Source organism: Aulostomus chinensis, chromosome 6 (assembly GCF_037954235.1).
Source record: "Aulostomus chinensis isolate RoL2024-O1b breed Wild chromosome 6, RoL_Achi_v1.0, whole genome shotgun sequence".
In the NCBI taxonomy this organism is placed as follows: Eukaryota; Metazoa; Chordata; class Actinopteri; order Syngnathiformes; family Aulostomidae; genus Aulostomus; species Aulostomus chinensis.
Genome location: NC_141325.1, coordinates 15,303,408 through 15,321,074, shown reverse-complemented (window position 1 = coordinate 15,321,074; position 17,667 = coordinate 15,303,408). Strand labels below are relative to the sequence as shown.

The 17,667-nt window shown below is 42.0% G+C and overlaps 1 protein-coding gene across 2 annotated transcripts in view; it reads right to left on the bottom strand.

The window, feature by feature from the left end:
* The window catches only part of LOC147260265 (neurogenic locus notch homolog protein 1-like), a 51,135-nt gene that overhangs the window by 18,540 nt on the left and 14,928 nt on the right, over window positions 1-17,667 (bottom strand). For both annotated transcript variants that reach the window (XM_086206765.1, XM_086206766.1), the window contains exons 3-13: window positions 15,373-15,638; window positions 14,072-14,410; window positions 12,750-12,872; window positions 12,436-12,669; window positions 10,443-10,598; window positions 9,837-10,022; window positions 8,393-8,506; window positions 3,985-4,098; window positions 3,581-3,814; window positions 3,392-3,502; window positions 1,636-1,828 (exon numbers count right to left, since the gene is read on the bottom strand). In XM_086206765.1, coding sequence (XP_086062891.1) covers window positions 1,636-1,828; window positions 3,392-3,502; window positions 3,581-3,814; window positions 3,985-4,098; window positions 8,393-8,506; window positions 9,837-10,022; window positions 10,443-10,598; window positions 12,436-12,669; window positions 12,750-12,872; window positions 14,072-14,410; window positions 15,373-15,638 — 2,070 coding nt within the window. The remainder of the gene's footprint in view (window positions 1-1,635; window positions 1,829-3,391; window positions 3,503-3,580; window positions 3,815-3,984; window positions 4,099-8,392; window positions 8,507-9,836; window positions 10,023-10,442; window positions 10,599-12,435; window positions 12,670-12,749; window positions 12,873-14,071; window positions 14,411-15,372; window positions 15,639-17,667) is intronic.

Below are 17,667 nucleotides of genomic sequence, written 5' to 3'. Positions count from 1 at the left end.
TCTGACCGCACATGTTGAAGGGGAAGTTTGACATTGACCCTTGCTGACAGTACGATGAGAGGACAACATTCTCACATCTGCCTGTTACACGTGATTATTCAGCCATCTGGAAACAGGTGGAAACAGCTGGCCTGCCTTTATCTTTCTGAGTTGCTGAAAGGTTGATGCTTTTTTGGGTCATACCTTCTGACAGAACCAGTCTAGCTGTTTCCCCTTCCTTAACAGCTCTATCTGAAGCTGACCAGTTAAGTTTCAGTTATTTTGAGATATATTAAATCAAACTATTTTCTTGAATAAATGACATTTTTCCTAAGTAACTTTTTTTTTTTAAGTAAAAAAGTAACAATTTGGTATCAGGTCAGTCAGTAAAAGCTTGGAATCTTTGTTTTTTCAGTGCTACTCCACTTGGTGTAAATCACTCGATTCCTACTTAAAACACAACTGACATTGCGAGAAGTGGAGCTACTTTTAATGAAGATACTTGTATCTTCTTCTTTTATCTTGATTCTTTTTATCATAAACCTCACTTGTTTCAGATTTTCGGTCTTTTCAATTTGATCTGAACTCAAATGACGGAGAAATGTAATCAGACACTATAGCTTATTAGTCCAAAAACGGATGCTTCACCTGGCAAAGGCAAGGAAGGGAGAAGCATTGTGAAAAAAACAAACATTGTGATAATTCATAAAAGAACAGCCAGTAATTTTATAGTGATTCAATACTGCCGCCTTAAGCTCTTTCAATCAAGCAACGTGATGCAATGATCTAAGATACTCAAGCAATTAATATGCCGTTGTGACTGACAGTGATTTCCCCTGGCGAATTTTTTGTTTGTGTCCAATCCATTAGCAAAAATGATTGGTGAAGTGCTACTCCAACCAAAGGAGGCTGTTTTGCCTTTCAAGTACTCCCATACTGGTGTCAAAAAGATTTTTTTTTTTCACCACTACATCATTTTTTTGTGACTCCGGAATGTTGAATGAGCCAGCAATTAAAAAATCAGCTTAAAAATGAATGGCACTCCAAGCTCACAGCAGCAAAACTGTCCAAAAATGTGTTTTTACATTTGTTTTAGCACAAATCACAGTGTTAGTGGAGCACACTGTGTATACAGCTGGATAAAGAAGGGATTGAATGTACCAGACCTTGTGCTTATTATGGACATTTTAAGGCTGTTTTGCTGTTGTTAGCCATCAGTAGCAATTAGCTTAGAGCCGAATATACGTGGCCTCTTCTTTCTGCATTTTGGGGTCACAAAGAGGTATTGTACAAGGGTAAAAATGGGTTTGTGAGCTTCAGACACCTATAAGTGAGTACTTGAAAGGCAAAATACTCTTTTGGATAAAGTATCACTTTAAGATGGTCCAAAAAAAAAAAAAAATCAGATTTAAATAAAAACAGAACAAACTATCAACCAGTCCAATGATTCTTAGCTAAAGGTACCTCCCTTAAAAAGGTAAAACTTATCATTACATTTCAGTACACCTTAATAGTTCTTTTTTTTTCAAAGCAGAAATAATATAATATATACAAACAGTACAAATAAGTCCCAAGGAAGTTGGTTTTGACTGTGGAGAAAGTAATTCTTTTCATTTATAGTACAATATTTACTCTATCTGAGCAGTGCTGGCTCACCCGTTGATCTTGTCCACACAGTGACCGTGGATACAGGGGTTGCTAAGGCATTCGTTGATTTGAGAGAAGCAGGTGGCATCATGGTAACCTTCTGGACACACGCAGGTGAAGCCGTTGATGCCGTCCATACAGGTGCCGCCATTGTGGCACGGGTGGCTCGCGCACTCATCGATGTTGATGTTACACATAGTGCCTGACGAAAAAGAGCAGACAACTTGTTTTTAAACGGTACATCCCTTTAATTTTCTTTGCGTAGTGATGAAACTTAAAAACAGTACAACAGTCTCTGTTACATTTGTGTTCATTTTGCAATCTAATTGTAGTATAGTTTCAAAATACACAACGCCAACACAAAAAGCCATCGCACAATTAAGTCTGTATCTCCAAGCACTGAATGTATCAATTTCCAGAAACATTCAGGGTTTTAGGACCTCCTTTGTCGGTCACTTGAAGCATTGACGCCATTCAGGCTGGTGCCACGCATAACATAAAGGCAGCCATTTAGCTTTAAAACAGGCACCGGCTTCCAAGCTTTTAAGAGCTCAACTTTCAGGAATCTTTCAGGGAATCTTTTCTCCTGCTCAAATCCCTGGTGACAGTGTGCCAGAGTGTGTGTGTCCTCTCTTTATGCGGTAGGGCGGCTTGTGTGTATTAACAGCAGCAGGTTGGGGACGAGGTGGAGCGGGAAAGTGACACCGACTGAGCCTCAGAGGAGCGTGCTCACTCGCTCGCCATCTGTCACCCTGCTCCTTCACCACATACTACCGCCATACCTTCGACTGCCCAATACTACACCTTGTTTTGTCTGTTGGTCACATGAGACTGAAGCAACTATGGGGCTGATTTAGGCATATTAAGATACAGAGTTTGATTTCCTGAGAGGAGGTGAGGGGCGACGAGTGTGGATGAACACTTCACTATTCCTTGCGTAAAATGGTGAAATAACCCTTCACATAAGCATGCATGCTGTACTTGGTCATGCTATTTTGTGTTGATACTTTATGTTTTAAACACCATCAGGCACTCACTGTTGGCCAAAGTATTGGTCGCCCCATTTGTTTCAACACTGAGACGCAAGCAGGTGAGCTGACGCATGACGTATCACCACCAGTTCTCTGTTCTCTTGAAGGATGTGATGAAGCTGGTATTCAATAAAGTTTAACGATGGCTAATGTTTGTGTGAAAAGATGTGATTTGTGTGATTGCTCCTTCTACTTTTCAAGTAAAATTTATTTCAATTTTGTAAACGGTAATTGTAGAGAAGGGGAGGGGTCGGTAACCTGCCCTGTTTCAGAACTCTGATTCATGTGGTACAAAATATGAGCGCTGATAATAAAATCAAAGAGCCAGGCTTGTTTGAAGTCAGTACATACTCAGCTATAGTGGGGTCACTCTGCACACTACCCTGCCCTTCTCACACAGAAGCAACCTAGTGCCTCACACATCTCTGGGTTCCCTCAGAGGGGTTCACCTACATGCGACTCACACAATGGGCACGTGTCCCATAGACTCAAGGTAAGCCATCGAAGGGAGGGAAAAGACCCCCGACCCTGTGAACCTGGATCTATGAAGCACATAAGATGCAACTCCAGAGCGCATACTCCACTGTGGTCACAGTGAATGTTTCTCCCCTTCCTACCATTCCAAATTTTCCCCTTGCTCTTCAGAAGGCAGTCGGATTGAGGTGAGATGAATTTTCTACTGAATAAAAGCTCCATTGTTCAAGACTGAGAACTAGTGTGTACCAGTAGCTTACCAGTGTATCCGGGCTCGCAGGCACATTCATAGCCGTTGATCTTGTCAATGCAGGTCCCGGAGTCACAGGGATTGCTCTTACAGTCATCAATGTTGATTTCACAGTTGACTCCTAATAGACAAGTCATACTTTTAGTACCAAAAATAATTAAAAAACTCTTGTTTCTAATCTATACTTGTGCTTCTGTACCTGTAGTCCCCTTCTGGCAGCTGCAGACGTATGCATTTTCTCGGTCCTGGCAGACGCCTCCGTTCCTGCACGGCTGGCTCAGACACTCGTTGATGTTGGTCTCACACAATCGACCGGTGTAACCAGGGTTACACTGGCAGCTGAAGGAGGCCAGGCCATCAATGCAGGTGCCATAGTGACACGGGCCTGAGTAACACTCGTTGATGTCCGTTTCACAGTGTTTCCCGGTGTAGCCTGTCAAAAATAGTACGTCCTCTTGAAATAATCGACTCATTTTCATTTCTTTTTAGATGTGGTGTAATTTAAAGTGTTTCCTAAAATGCAGAATATTCCACTCGTTCTTTTCATCTGATAAAACTGATAACAAAAGTATCAACTCCTTGTTTTGGGCTTAATTTGCATACCTTCAGTGCACTCGCAGGTGTACTTGTTTGGCCCGTCTGTGCACTTGGCGCCATTTTTGCACGGCGTGCTGGCACACTCGTCAATGTCTATCTGACAAAGGTTCCCAGTGAAGCCTGGAAAAAACAAGAGGGTGTTATTGTGTGCATATGTGTGTGAAGGAGCGAGTGTGTGTGTGTGTGTGTGTGTGTGTGTGTGTGTGTGTGTGTGTGTGTGTGTGTGTGTGTGTGTGTGTGTGTGTGTGTGTGCCCGCGCGTACGAGCAGGGTAACTGTGTTCTCATCCTTTCGAACCAGTCCAACTCATAATCTCGATCCTATAATCCGAAGGCTCTCAACAAATCAGAATTCCGCATGTTAATTAACAACTGTGCAACACAACCAGTTCTCCATTTTCCCTTTCACTACTTTTGAGCATGTCTGAAAAAGGGTATGGGAGAGTGGGGGAGCCAATTCATTTAAAACGGGATGGGAGGGGGGAGTGTAAGAGGGGAGGCAATGAAGGAAGAATAAAAGTTGCGAGGCCTCCTGACCAAAGGGTGAGAGACAAAGGAGTGCTTGTCTGCTCAACGCAACGCCAAACTGAGGCTGTTGCCTCCTTTGTCCCCCAAAACTTTTCCATCACAATGTGCATTCTCCTGTCTTGCCTTCACCGCTTCTTCTCTCACTCCCCACTCTCCTGCCTGCTTCTAAAAAGAGCCAGCTTGACCTGCGACCCGCCACTATTCAGGCTCCTTGTCATTCAGTATCAACCAGCAGACTCTAGCTTTCTTTTTTTTTTTACAGTTTTTTTCTCAAATCAGATGTTTTCCTTCCACCTCTTCTCGTCTCTTCTTTTGTCACATGATGGTACAATCCAAAGACTAGTCGGATGTTGTCAGATGAAGAGATAAAGTGCTTCTTCCCCTCCCTTCCCCACCACAGGAACACACAGGTGCAGCTAATCCGGTGAGGAAGTATTTGTGTGGCTGGCGGTGAGCTGATTTCTCCCAGTGGACTCTACTAAAACCCTTTACTGTGTTCTCACTTGGCTGCACGCAGACACATGATAGAACTAAGGCGTACGCACAGCTGAAACAGAAATTCATGGATATTTGTATACATATGTGCTTAAAAATGCAAACAAGCTATCTTTCAAAAAATGTCAGAGGATCAGAAGGGAAAGGATGATGATGATAATAGAACGTATGGTTCCTCTCTCTAAAAAGGCATGTTATGAAGGAAATATAAAAGCTGAAACTACCATTTTATTTGTAGCTGTTTTTATAAATGCTCTTACCAGGCTGATCAATAAGTGGTACAACCAAAGAGAAAACTAAAGAAGCATTTAAGAAAGAACTGTTCACACAACCTCTTTCTTTAAAAGTTAGGAATTGTACTCAATGTCTTAATATTGAATAACCATCTTTCTCTTCATTTCTAATAGAGTTGTACATCTTTTTAATAATTAATAAATGCTTAACTAGTGATTAAAACAGAGACTTAGATATTTCTATATATATATATATAAGTCTCTGTTTATATTTATATATATGTTTTCAGTGAATATATTTCTAAAGGTGCTATTGACGTGAAATTTTTCACCAGATGTCAATCACCCACACATGCAAAGAAATCCAACCTTAGATGTCCCTAAATTAAGTTATATGTAATAAAATGGAATGACACAGGGAAAAAGTATTGAAGCCACTTACTTAGATTTATTTACTACTTTGTACAAAAGCCTTCATTGGTGATAACAGCTTCAAGACGCCTCCTGCATGGAGAAACTAGTTGCATGCAGCGCTCAGGTTTGATTTCAGCCCATTCTTCTACACAAACAGTCTTCAAATCTTGAAGGTTCCGTGGGCCTCTTTGATGAACTCTGATCTTTAGTTCTTAGTTTCATGGATTTTCTATTGGATTCAAGTCAGGTGATTGGCTGGGCCATTCTAGCAGCTTTACTTTCTTTGTCTGAAACCAAGTGAGAGTTTCCTTGGCTGTGTGTTTGGGATCCTGGTCTTGCTGAAATGTCCACCCTCGTTTCATCTTCGTCATCCTGGTAGATGGCAGCAGATTTTTATCAAGAATGTCTCGGTACAATTTTTCTTTCATCCTTCCTTCAATTATATGACGTTCTCTTCTGACCAGACTTTAGTCTCCTGGTATTTCACAGGTTTGTCTAAATGTTGTGCAGCAAACTTTAAATGAGCTTCAACATGTTGTTTCTTCAGTCTTGCGTGGTGAGTGTGCATCCAGGCCGTGGTTGTTTTGTGCATTACTTGTTGTTTCCTTCGAAACAATTGTACCTGCTGATTCCAGGTCTTTCTGAAGCTCTCCACAAGTGGTCCTTGGCTCTTGGACAACTCTTCAGATAATTCTTTTAACTCCTCTGTCAGAAATTTTGTGAGGCGCATCTGGTCGTGGCCGGTTCATGGTGAAATGATGTTGTGTCCACTTCCAGATTATGGTCCCATGTGCTCACTGGAACATTCAGAAGTTTAAAAATCCTTCTGTAACCGATGCAATCAGTATGTTTTGCAACAATAAAGTTGCAAAGGTCTTTTTGTTTGTCTTTTTGCACCTCCATTTCTTCAAGTGTTCAATACTCTTTCCCTGTGTCATTCCATTTTATTACATAGAACTGAATTTATGGACATCTAAGGTTGGATTTCTTTGCATGTGTGGGTTGCATGGATTGTTACCAACATCTGGTGAAAATCTAATGTCAGGAGCACCTTTAGAAACATATTTACTGAGAAAACAGGAGATGTGTGTGTATATATACTACATACTTTATATATCAATAATATAAAATTAAACTATAGAAAAACAGCCATTTGCAGACACAGAGAGTAAAACACACAACTCTCTTCTCAAAGCTAGTTTCATCATCGGGAGGTAATGCTGCTACAAATTGAATGTTTATTTGCCAGAGAATGATGCAAATGTAAGTTTCTTCAAAGGATCCCAAAATGCACCCTTGATTGAAATCAAAAAGACCAAAGAAAATCTCTCTCAAAGCCAAAAACATCTCTCTGAAAAAGTTTTTCGCCTGCGCACACACACACACACACACATACGCACACACACATGCACACACAAACCATAAAGCAGAAAAGCAAACATGTACTGGGATATACACACCGCCCCCCCCCCCCACACACACTCACACACACGCACACACACACACACACACACACACACACACACACACACACACACACACACACACACACACACACACACACACACACACACAAACACATGCACCTCAGCAGCCAAAGGCGGACTTATCCCCAGACTACTGGAATCACACATTTCAATGGCTCTCGGTGGGGTTTCCATGGCTATTCCATGTACAGAAATGAAAAGAGGGGACCCTCGCCTCGGGCCTGGCTCGCAACAGGGACAAATTTACATCTCAAGCAGAGCGGTTAAGAACCCTCCCCCTTCTTTAACCCTCCCTTCCTGCTTCAGCATAACGGTCTGTGCTTCTCGACCCCCCCCCCCCCCCCACACACACACACACATATCCCTTCATCCAACCTCCCAAAAAAACACTGCCACCACTTTGTGCTGCTGCCTCACATAACCCTCTCTCACTGTCACAAAGTTTTCTTAAGCATTAAGCTCTTGTTTTCACTCTTGTACCCCCTCTCTATCAATTCTAAAGCTTTCATGTTGGGATGGCTTTCTTTCTTTCTTTCTTCCTTTCCTTCTTCCTTTCTTTTTCTCTCAACAGGAGGAATCCTGCTTCTCCTGCTCCACCCAGGCCGCCTTTGATCCACCCGACTCAATGCTTTGCTATTTTCCTTCCCGAAAATAAAGAAAGAAAAAAAAAATTCACTTCCACCTCGATGATCTCACTGAAAGAATCCAAAACAAAAAAAAAAAATCCATTCGGTGAGCAAAAAAACACTTCATTTCTCTATGTTTCTCTCCATCCGTGGTTAAGTCGTGTCATTTCTTCACCACTGTGCAAAACATTAACACCTCTTGTCCAAATAGTGCAACTTCAATCGACCTCATTGCCACCTCAGGAAATGTCATTTTATGGAGCACATTCTTCCCGCTATGAGTAACTCTACCAGTCATAATCACAAGTCTTGTTCAAATCTGAAAGTTTCTGCTCAATCATCAGACGAGAAACTTGTTTAAAAAGTTCAAACTTCCTCAAGCCTATAGATTTTTTTTTTCTTCTCCTCCTCGAATGCTGCATTCGTTCTGGGCAACCCGAGCCTGCGTAAGCCTGCCTCAGGGCTGGGATTAGAGTCTGTCTAGAGCAGTGTTTGTGTGCGTGTGTGTGCGTGAGCGTGTTTGTGTTTCGGAGGAAGAAAAAGCAAGGTAGAAGAGAGAGATCGACCTCCGTGCCCCCTGGCCCCACACCCCCTCGCTTGCTCCCTCCTTCCTCAGCACTACGGCAGCCTCACCTGTGGGGCACTGGCAGTGGAAGGCGTTGATCTTGTCGATACACTCGCCGTTGTTCAGGCAGGGGCTGTTGGCGCACTCGTCGGTATCGATCTCGCAAAACTCCCCCTCATAGCCTGGCCAATTAGCAAGGGAAGACAAGGAGCAAGTTGCATTGGTTAAACAGAGGCACACACAGAGAGGCAGCTGTTATATTCTGCTGGGATGGCTTCAAATAATATCTAATTTTCATTCAGTCTCATTTTTTTTGGTTTAATTGTCTAATCCGTTATGCTAAATGATGTCAGAATATAGGGAACCAAATCAAATGAGTACATTATTGAATGTTTTACATAAATATCCTTTTTTGCTCAAAACTAAATTAAAAAAAATCATGAAGAACAAAGACAATAATTTTGGGTGGTCAGATGAGTTGCAGGTAAAAAGGTGGATTTTATATCCTTTTCCTTCTTTGCAATAAAAGTTATACAGTATTTCTTATCTAAAACATTTCATTATGCGGCAGCAAAGTCAGGAAATTTTGGGTTTTCCATAGCCTCATGTCAACATGCCTCCCTGTGCAGCTGCAAGGGAGCATGAAACAGTAAAATAAAGAACATGGATATAGGAGGGACTTCAAACCACAGAGGTTCAGTTGGAGAAAACGTCTTCACTCTTGTCTCCAGCGCAGACACGAGAGGCTCAGAACATGTGCTAGACTGAGGGGGTAAAAGGAAGTGTTGCAGATTGGTTGTGGCGTGATGTCACTACAACCGTAACTTTGACTTTGGAAACAGTCCGTCTCATGTGTTTGAACTGGTCAGAGGTGCCGTGGCCACAAGGGCAGATGGTAAACTCGTAACGTTAACTACAAAGGAGAGCACGGACACCTCAGTGGTGCCTTGCTACATGTCCAGGAACTGAAATTGTTCTGATTTAACCTAAAGGTCTCCGAAACTAAGCTGTAAATTAGCAACTTGACAATCTGTGCTTGTTTATTAGCACTGATGCTGTAATCACACCATTTAAATCTCTGAGGCTAAGTTAGCACTGCTAACATTGATGACACCTGTGAGCAGAAAGGGGGGTTGGGACTCAGTCTGTAGTGGCTGTTAGCTCACAGTTTCTGCTGCTCCCATGGATGTGGGGTGAGATCATCCACATTTGAGTTAGCTAAGCAACATATTGGATGCAAAGTACATATTTTTTTCTGACCCAGAAGGAAACGGTCATGGGTCTAATGAAGACCAACCTGCAGCACTATCCTGCTTCAGATTGGTTCGTACACGGAACCTTTAGGTGTGTGGAGAGAGTTGGATCGGGGTTAGAGCCAATCAGAGGGAGAGAGGGATTTTTTGGGGGCATATTGCCTGGTGTAACTAACAAAATTGTGCATAACATGATGGGGTGACATGTTTTAATCTTGATGATCTTTTCTGTTCAAACTATAATGGATCCAAGTCTTACCTGGCATGCAGATACAATGAAAGTCTCCTATTTGGTCCAAACATGTGGCTTCATTCTTGCACGGGTTCGACATGCACTCGTTGATATCCAGCTCGCATCGTGGCCCCACGTAACCACGCTGGCACTTACACTGGAAGGAACCCTTGGTGTTGAGGCACTTTCCGGCATGCTCACACGGGTTAGAACCTGCTTACAACATTCACAAAAGGTTCAGTTTACTTGGGAGATCAGTGTGCTTTCGAGATATAACATGGAGTTGTTTCAATGTAGAGATATGACAGTGGGGTGATTTGGGTGATTTATCTGATGAAGCCAAAACCAAAGCCTCAGCTCTATGAGACTGCAGTCATAGTACTCCTCTGGGTGTTAGTCAATGTGATTATGGGTACAATTATGGGAGCCAAAGTACCCATAATAGGAGGAAAGAGTATGCTTCTATTTTGGCTCGTATAAAAGAGTTATGAATAGACATTTATTGACAGAAAAGCTCTCAGGCTACTTTTGGCAGTCAACTGAAATGTTTAAAAGTGTCCTTTTAAGCTGAAGCTGATCAAGTTACACTTTAACATCCGTAAAGTGACAAATTATCTGATCAGGGAGATTTACCTAGCGAGCACTCGTTGACGTCCTGATCACACGAGGTGCCGAAGTAGCCCGTTGGGCAAGTGCAGAAGTGATTTCCACTGACGGGGTTTGTGTCGCAATTGGAGCCCTTCTGACAAGGGTTGCTGATGCAGGCATCGTCCAGCTGGCACAGCAGACCTGGAACACAGACAGGGCTTGTTGAAACAAGCATAACACCCGGAATGTTCTATATAACAAGGAAGTTTAGATTCACTGATGCCATGATAAGCACTGACCTATTAGTTCAGGTTGTGTTTAAAAAAAGTCTGTATTTGATACAATTCGGGATTAGCTTGGGAACTTGGCTTCTGACGTCTCTGCGTCTGAAAATTTTGCAGAGGCCTGATTATTACTGTCACATCATAAGGATTATTATATGATTGCATAAATAATATGATGTCTGGATTGGTTCACCATCAACCCAACATCATTAATCCATCCCTTATCTGTACAGCTGATTCTGTACAGAGAGGCTGGACTATTTTCAATAGTTCAGATCATTAGCATTGCTTCGGATGTGTAGCACATCCCTAATATATGGACCAATCCATTTAACATTAGAACTGTTCTGCTTGCTGTTTTCAATTTGATGCTCATTTTGCGCTAACAGGAAATGTTGTTATCCCAAGATTTCAATTTTAAGGGAAAGATATTTGATATTGAATGAAAAGTTGATTAAGTTTAGTGCAGTGTAGTGTCACACACGAATAGTTTAAAGTGAAAAGAAAACAGGATGAAAGGGAAGATGATATTCATAGGTCACAAGGGGTTACTGACTGGTTTGGTGAGTATGAAAATGAATCAAGTGTCTTAAGCCTTCACAGTCTATCAGCCCGACGGAACACCTTTGCAAGATTTTGGTTGGATATGTTAAACAGCACTTTCCATCACTATCATCAAAACACCAAATTAGGGAATGAACTTTAAAGGAATGGAGTTCATCCCTCCAGCAGAGCTCGAGAAGCTGAAGCTGTTCCAACATCTCAGTAACACACTTCATGATGGACTTCTCTTAAATTTGTGATCCGTCTCATCGCACTGCTGGGGATACATGGCGGTATGTGTTCATTCTGAAATGCCACAGTATTCACATTAGCATTTTCAGAGGGCAGTGAAAATTCATATTTATATCAAAATGTGGAAATAGTATAACGTTTCATCTGTAACCTGCAAAAAACACATATGATTGCAGTCTGTTTAGGACACCAAACCACAGGAGAAACCAAAGATCAGCACTTTCTCGAGGCATAGTGTTTTTCTCACTAGTGTTGACTTTATAGCCTTTAATTTTAGTTCGGTTGAATTTGTTACCTCATGTATTTGCCACAACCACAGTCGATTTAGTAAAAGCCTCTGTAATTTAACCCCGTGAACCCTAAAACTCGAAGGCTGATTTGACAGTAAAAAAAAACATAAAAACAGGCAAAATTGGACAATTTATAATAATGAGCTGTGAAAAGCAAAATACAATCAGACTTATTAATTTCAGACGATGCTTGAACGGGGGGAAAAAAAAGACCAGATCTAAGCTTCAATTTCTAATATTTGATGAGAACACATTTGATTCAAAATGTCGCCAAAAATCAATAATGTGCATTAATCTGAGTTGAAAAAAATTCTGGACTCCTCAACGCAACTGGGAAGCTGCGATAGAACAAATGAACTTACATGCGTGCGGCAGGATGTGAAAAACTCTTAAAAAGAAGTCAAAAACCCATTTAAAATGGCTGTTACGTTGTAACATGTTTGATATGTGTTGATAAATATTGTTGTATTATTAGTAACACTAAAGGCACCTGGAAAAAAGGGGTATACATTTTACAGTTTGCACGGAAATTTAACTTTTGCTTTGGTCTTTTTGATTCATGGCTTCATATCTATGTTTAACTACACAAAAGATAGTTAAAGAGTAACGAGAACAAAATGGGCACACACACACACACACACACACACACACATATAAATGCATATATACCTGTGCGACCATGGGGACATTCACAGAAGAAAGATGCTACGCGATCGTGACATGTGGATCCGTGGTGGCACGCAGCGCTGGCACAATCATCAATGTTCTCACTGCAGTCGTCCCCGGTCCACCCGTTCACACAAACACACTGGTAGCTACCAAAGGTGTTGTGACACGTGCCGCCATTTTGGCAGGCGTTGGGCATCAGTTGGCACTCATCAACATCATCTCTGCAGAGCTGACCTGCAGTGGAACCAGGAATAAGATTAAAAGTAGGGATCATATCTGAGTTGACAGATTTACAGGGCTTTGAACACACAAACCTGTGAATTCTGGTTTACACTGGCAGTTATAGGTGTTCACACCATCGACACACGTCCCACCGTTCATACACTGATGCCCTGGACAGTCATCGATGTTGTGGTTGCAGTTTTTCCCTGAGAAACCTGCGTCAGAGAGTTGCAACTGATGAGTTTATTTTGGTTTGTATATTTGCTCTGGTCGGTCTCTGTATCATTTCCACAGATTTTCAGTTACTGGTTTCACCCGGTTTGAACACAACGTTCTCCCATTTGCAACAAAGGGACTGAAACTTTTCTACAGTTAAATGTGGTCAACTGTCTTTTTCCTGCCAAGCAAGAATGCAGCTGTACCCCTGTGAGGTCTGTGGCAACCTCCTCATATAATAACAACCACCCTGCCATGCAGTTACACAGCTGACAACCGCTGGACTACAGCAACTTGGTGGTTGATGCAAATCAAAACCAGTAAATGTCAGCGCTGACAGGAGTGTCATTTGTCCTCGTTACAGAAAAAAATAAAAAAACATTAACAGCTGAGCTGAGAAGCTAACACTTCTCCAATAACAGTAAATAAATCTACAGCCAACAGCTGATTAGCTTAGCATCATGACTGAAAACAAAGGGAAACAACTAGGCTGTCAAAAACAAAAATCCCCTACCAACAACTCGCATTATATCTTGTTTGTTCAATCTGTACAAAAACTGTAACAATAATAATTTGGCCGTTTAACAGGGGGTCAGATCGGAAGTTGCCGTACAGATTCATTACATCAGACAAAAACAAGTTAAATATATGTCTGTTCAGAGGTGATGGGCAGGGCCTTCAATCCCAGCAAGCTCTACTTCTCTCTGCTATGTGAAAAGGATGTTGTCCCTTGACCATTTCCTTATGATAAGCCCCGATGCCTTCCTGCTCTGCCCTATTCACACAATGTACACACTCAAACGCACACATGTTGCACACACACATACACACACGGACAACAACGTAAGGAGGAGCAGCCTCAAATGACATCATCGCTTAACAGGCAGGCACTGACGTTATAACACGAGAGGTCAGGTTTTTGGATTCTCTGGCTGTCTGTGACCTTAAATGTTGACGTAGTAAAGACAACTCATCAGGGGAAAAAAAATAAAGGTCAGATTTGATCACAGTTGACTCATCTGTTGTTCCCGAGCTATTTAAATGCTGCATTTGCTACAAACCAAAAAGAATATGAGTTTTTCCAAATGTTGATGACTAGGTGCTGCAACCAGCCGGGCGTTGAGATGACTAAGTGAACAGTGGATCATGACATCATGAAACACAGACCCTTAAACCATGAGGTCAGGTGTGTTTCTACCTGGCACACAGGAACATTCATAGCTGGTCTCGCTCTTCTGGATGCAGGTGCCTCCATTTTGACAAGGCTGTGGGTTGCAGGGTAGATATCGGCTCTCGCAGTGCTTGCCCTGATACTCTGGAGAGCATTGGCATCGGTAGCTGCCGACCATGTTGATGCACACGCCGCTGTTCTTGCAGGGCGATGGGCTCATGTCACACTCATTGACATCCTGTTCGCAGGTAACCCCGGAGAAGAAAGGCGTGCAGGCACAGATGAACTTGGAGCCATTGGCCGTACACTGGCCATCATTGGCACACGGTTTTGAGGTACAGGGGTCAAGATGCTGGCACTGATTACCTGAGAGTAGCAAGAAATAACAGTGAAATGCTTAGGTTCATGTTTGAAGTCCCAGACTTGTGCAGTCTGAGGTGTCTTTCAAAAACCCCTCAAGATGAATTTGATATTATACTTACATACCATTCCATTCTCTACAACCTCAATAACAGGACATAACATCATACTTATTAGACATCCTGGTAGCGTACGTTCATTAATATTAACAATAAACATCTACCAAAAAAATCAGAACACGTGGTGCTGACCAACTCTGGCTGTAGCTTCATAAGTTGTAATGTCAAAATGTCCAAGATTATTCAACTGTTCTAAAATACAAGCTGTGAAAACACAGAGCACCATCAGATTTCCATCCTCCGGACAATTCTCTGTCACAGTTGATGAAAAAAATAACCAAATTCACACTCAAAATTGTGGTATTTTATCAAAATCATGTTATTTTACATGTTTTTCAAAGCGTTTCCCGAAACAAGCCACTTCTATGAACATGACATTCTAAACACAAGTGGGAAGCAACAACTGAGTCAGCTGAGACAAACAACTAAAATCCAGAAAGCGTGGCATTAACGCAGGGAGGAGGGTGTGAAAAAAAACTGTTAATAGGTATAAAACAACTGGTAGAGGTTGTAAAAATGCAAATTAATATCAAATATGCATGGAAATGTTTGTTCTATTTATCAGTTTCAGGTTTACTTAAATTTTGGTGAACAATCCTTCTTATGATTTATGGAATCATAGACTGCAGTATATACTGTATATGTCTACTTTTCAGTTCTCTCAACTTTGAGCTGAGACTGTGCTGTTTCTTTGGCAGTGGAGTGGATAAGCTGACAGTGAGTGCCTTGATGGTTATGAAAGCAATATCCTCATGTAACTCGAAAGCATATAAGCATGCTTCTCTAAACATATATGCAACATTTTTACGGGTCCCAGTTCAGCGCAACCTCTTGGCTGATGCGTGTTACCTGATGATCCAGATGGGCAGCGGCACTTGTAGGAGGTCTGGAGGCTATCTAGTTCGCAGATGCCTCCGTTACGACATGGCATGCTGGTACAGGGATTGTTGACAGGTGTCAGGCAGCGGCTGTCTGTGTAGCCCGGTTTGCATGTGCAGCTGAAGTCCACCGTGTTCCCCTTGAACACGGCCTGACACGTACCGCCGTTCATACATAGTGGAGGAGTACACGGATCACGAAACTGGCAGCTGCTTCCTATGTATCCGTCACGGCACCTGAAAAAGAAAAGTATCAGGGATTGAGGATTTACGCTAACAGTTCTATAGAATAATGACATTTATTTACATCAACTTCGGCTTTTGTTCACCAGTATAAAAGAAAATCATCAGAATTTGCCTCTTTAGGTGGCGGTAATTTACTTGTAATTCACCCCGAAATAGTTAACAAGCATTTAGGGTTGAATTTGAGATCACGTAGCTCTTTTCATTTGCAGGGCATCACAATGTTGAATTTCACTGATAAGCTGTTGGTTTGTTAGTCAGGAGGAGGGTGTAGCACTTGCCAAGGAAACAGCCATTAAATCCTGCAGGGCAGATCTGTCCAACATCATGAAAATACAGCAATTTACAACACCAGCCATGACGGAGGTCTGTGCTCTGCAGTCCTCCTAGTTTGAAGTTGCCTTTTTACAATCAACAAAGACATTAAATGACGTCAAGTTTTCAGCTGTGAACATATTTTATTTTACTTTTGGGACCCGCTGGTACTTGATCTCCATCCAGGATTTAAAATAAGCTCATTTCATTACGTAATAAAGCTAAAAACTCCCAACACAGCAACCGGCTCTTTCACATTTCTGTATTGCTCCGTAGTACTTTTAGTATCTTCTTTCGGGAGCGCGGACTATTCATCTATGTAAAACTGACACTCGAGTAGATTCATAGTTAATTTCTGAATACAAAAGAAAACTAAAGTCATAAAAGGAAAAACCCTCTTAAACAAAATGTCGAAATAGCACCAAAAAAAAAAAAAACCTCCTTTCGTAACATGTTGGTCAACTCCTGAAAATCCAGTCTTCATTGATTTCTATTTTTTTAAAATTAGCATCACAAAGAGTCACAGACTAGTCAAAAGGGATTCCAAAACACTTTTCAACTTTCAGGCTCTGAGTGTCATCGCTGTGTGTCTTACTGCACTCACAAATCAAGGATCAAGGCAATAAGTTCAGCCAATAGTGCTAACAGACTACGTCATTAAAAGAAGGTCCTGCTATGGTGCTTTTACAACACGCCAACACAGCCATGAGAAACTTGAAATAGGACATCCGTCTCTCTGCCGTCACCATCCTCTAACAATGTGTTTCAGGCTGTAAAACAAAGGGGAGGGGGGGTGTAGTCCCGTGATGTTTCTCACAGGTTGTTTCTGTGTAATAAACACCGCTTGGACCCCAGCGAACAAGTTCCCATCTGGAGAGAAAAGAGCGAGTGAGCTGCAGGAGATCACAGCGACACATTCACACATTTACAATTACAATGAGAGGAGCTGAAGGGCGTCCCCTGAGGATACGCCGGGCTCAATGACGGGGCCACACACAGGTCGTACACACTCATACCTACACTGTATTTAACACACACATACACACACACACATACACACACCCTATCTCTCTCTCCTCTTATTTGCCTGCTACAGATATGTTAGATAGATCTCTGCATCCATAGGGTTTTCAATAAATTCTATTTACATGTATAAACTTATAAGTGTATTAATAATCTAGGCTTAAATGAGCCAAACTGAAACAACACGCTGCATCATATTTTGGATCCGTAAATATCAGGTATCAAGCCTCCGCTGACTCCCTCAGTGCTAAAAAGGCTGTTTAGAGGTTGGAAAGCTGGTTGGAGCCCATCTGAGACCAAAAGCATCCACTTCAGATGAGTGTCATTAGACCCTTCTACCACATATTCATCACCACCAGGGACCAAATACTGTTGTCAACATCACTGGGTGGCCCGGGAGGCTTGGTCAGTACAAAAACAAAGCTCCTACTCAATAGTATCAGGGGAAGAGAACAAAAAAGCCTGCGATATTTAGAGTTCTTGCTCCGAAACCAACCTTTCCGAAAGTTGATACCTAAGAAAAGCAGCCATCGTCGCAGCCTCCAGCAGCTCACAGGGCTGAAAGGTGCTCGCTCTGATCTCTTCGTCGATGGCTCAGTTCTGACTGAGAGGCCGACTATATAATGACCTCGATGCAGCTGATGTACTCCAGCATCAGACAAATGATGAAAGCTCCATCGAGACA